A 2,906-nucleotide genomic window follows, 5' to 3' on the forward strand; every position below is an offset into this window, starting at 1 on the left:
AGGTCCCTGGGCTACCCTGGCAACTCCTCTTTCTTTCAGTGATTAACTGATTGCTTGAGCATGGAGGCAACTGGGGAGAAAAGGAAAGACAGATTTCTCATCTAAGCTACAGTTTGGTGGAGGATTCAGCTTTTGCCTGAACATGTTTAGTGAAAAGAGTCCATGTCTGTGCAAAAACCTGACTATTCATAAATAAATGGAACATCCAAATCCTAAAAGATCTGAGTTTGAAGTGCCACCCAGTGCTTTAAAGGAGTCACAGATGATGTGCCTCAGGCTGTCACTCTCTTTCAGGCACAGCCACAAGAGCTGGGCTGCATCCCATGACAGCCCTACTGTCCCTCCCCACCCTCACCACCTGGGTACAGCTGTGCTGTGGGAAATGCAGGGAGCTCAGTCCATGGACAAGCAGGGCACAAATAAATGAACCTACAGCTCCTGGAGCAACAAGAAACCATTTCTCAAACAAAAGATTTGGGTTGAGCTGGTTTGACCCATAACTTTCTGGGGGTACAAATAAAACTCCAAATGTATTCTGATTTAGGAGCACCTACCAAGATCCAGAGTGCACAGTGCAGTGAACTAGATGGTTTTAACACACAGGGATCTGTGAATCTTGTTGGAATTTGGTTTGGAGGTGTGGGGTTCACTTTTTTTACTGTTCAGTATTATCAGGAAGCAGAGCTGTCATCAAACAGCCTGCTTTGCTTGGGATGCTGTGGGTGAAACATGTCACAGAGACATAGAAGAATCAAACACTATGGGAGGCAGTGGACAACTTCCAAAGTGTCCAAGAAAACCAGGAGAAAGCACTTCCTTCAAAGGGGAAAGAACTGCTGTGAGGTGAAGTGTTACCCTTGGTACCTAAAAAGGAGATAAGAACTAAACAAGATGCTGAGAAAACCCCAGTTGTGCAGCCACACTCTACCCAGGAAGAGGGGAAGCAAATTCTCTGTCTCCTGTGAAGCTCAGGACTGCAGTCCCATGACAAAGGCTGTGAAGAAGAGAAGGAATCAATTAGTGTCACACCTGGGTTATTTACATGACTTCTAGTTTTAAGAATGCTTGATTTCACTCTTCAAAATCTTTAGTGACACCACTCACTCAAAACACTCCCAAAGAGAGTGAAAAATAATCTCCATTGGTTTAAAATCCTGCTTGGGTCAAACTGTGCAGTATCAGATGACCCAGTTTCTCTGAACCATTAGAGAAAGTGCAGACAAAATTTTGACATTTGAACTCTGGGATGGCTACCAAGGGAAGGTAAGACAACTTCCAACTCCACTCCTGGAGATGGCACCAGTTATCATACTCCACAAAGACCCTCCCTCCAAAACTGACCAGGGTAGGGAGCAGGAAAGAATCTAAAACTGCTTTAATGCATGGGAAGAGCACAGTTCTGTACCCACCCAAATTCCAGCTGATGGCTCAGATACAAGCAGCTTACAGGAGCATATCACCAAATACAAGTGTTGGTAAACATCTCTGGACATGTTCTTCACCCACCCCCCTTCTGAGATGACTTCAGGAACATCTCAGAATTTAACTCTGACTTGGACCTTGGGATTAACCTCAGGGGTTAATCAAGACCTACATACCTGACTTGTACCTCCATCATCTTCTGGCAGGTGTTTACTGACTTCAGCAGACTGAAGATGCCATTCACAGAGAGGCAGTTTTGACTGAGACTAAGGAAAAGAGAACAGGCAATTAGCTGGGCACTGCAATCACACAGGACTGTTCTGGTGGCAGTGGTCAGCAGGTTCTGCATCCCTGAACCCACTGCTCTGCAGAGGGGGCATGGAGGGAAACACACAGGACCACGAGTTCTGAGAAGGGCTTTAAATGAAAGGGCACTTTAGAGGCATTTAGACCAGTTTCCATGGGTGATGCTCTGAGCAAGTGACCAACTTCAGCCTGAACAGTCTCAGGAGCCAAGTCCTTTCCTTAGAGCTGCTTCTGTAGCTGGGTGAGGCCTCTGCCTCCTTGATCCCTGCTGAGCATCTCTGCATGGTCCTTGACAAGCACAACAAAAGGAGCAATCTGGTTTTGTACAAGGCAACACTTACTCCAGCTGCTTTGAAATTGAGATCTGGGGAAGGTTTTCCACCAGGTAACTGCAGCCTTCATCTCCAAGGTCGTTACCTGATAAACTGAGCCATTTTCCAGTTAGTGGGGACTGTTTTGAACAGTATAAACAACAAAGCCCTCAAAGCTGCTTATTTGCCCTTTCCTACAGTTGCTTTTTTTGCCTGGACTGTTCCTCTGTCCCAGTTCAATCTTCCCTGCTTATCTCTGCATGAAGCAACTTCAGACAGAATTTTATCTCTAGGACAACACAATTCATGCTTTACCCTCAAAACCATCTCACTTTATAAAACCTAAGTACAAAACAAGAAACCAAGTGAGCATTTACTGTCCTGCTGGAGGAAAGAAATTAAGGCAGAAAACACTGGGTGACAATGATCTCCAGATCCCAATTCAAATCAATGAGCAAAACACCTGGGGTTTGAGGTGTGGCTAAATTCAAGATACAGTCTGGACTGGACTGGCTTGCAACAGATATTCCTGCATTCTCCAGGGCTGACAGGCTAGGAGAGCTCTACAGCCAAGTTCAGGCAGCCTCATATCCAGGCAAATAAGGCAAAGCAGGGACCACCCTCATTGCAATGTGCAGGTTTTGAAGTGGATCTCTTGGCTTCCTCCACTAACCTCTCCCAGCAGGGCTGGATGGCTGGAGGAGACAAAGGGACTGCACAGAAGCAGTTTGTGTCCCTTTGCTGGTCAGAGGGCCTGCTGGATCTCTGGGACACCCTACAGTGCCTCAGGCCTGCTCCCTCACTGGTGTCACTGGTTACAGCCTCAGGGAGCCAGAGGCTGCAGTTTCACAGGAATGAAAGGCTGCT

General features: G+C 46.6%; 1 protein-coding gene across 1 annotated transcript in view; it reads right to left on the minus strand.

Annotated features, from left to right (window-relative positions):
- The window catches only part of NLRC5 (NLR family, CARD domain containing 5), a 46,615-nt gene that overhangs the window by 24,455 nt on the left and 19,254 nt on the right, over window positions 1-2,906 (minus strand). Inside the window, exons 13-15 of the mRNA XM_010008511.1 lie at window positions 2,070-2,153; window positions 1,599-1,688; window positions 929-994 (exon numbers count right to left, since the gene is read on the minus strand). Of these exons, the coding sequence (XP_010006813.1) occupies window positions 929-994; window positions 1,599-1,688; window positions 2,070-2,153 (240 nt within the window). The remainder of the gene's footprint in view (window positions 1-928; window positions 995-1,598; window positions 1,689-2,069; window positions 2,154-2,906) is intronic.

This window comes from Chaetura pelagica, unplaced genomic scaffold (genome assembly GCF_000747805.2).
Source record: "Chaetura pelagica isolate M959 unplaced genomic scaffold, ChaPel_1.0 scaffold422, whole genome shotgun sequence".
In the NCBI taxonomy this organism is placed as follows: Eukaryota; Metazoa; Chordata; class Aves; order Apodiformes; family Apodidae; genus Chaetura; species Chaetura pelagica.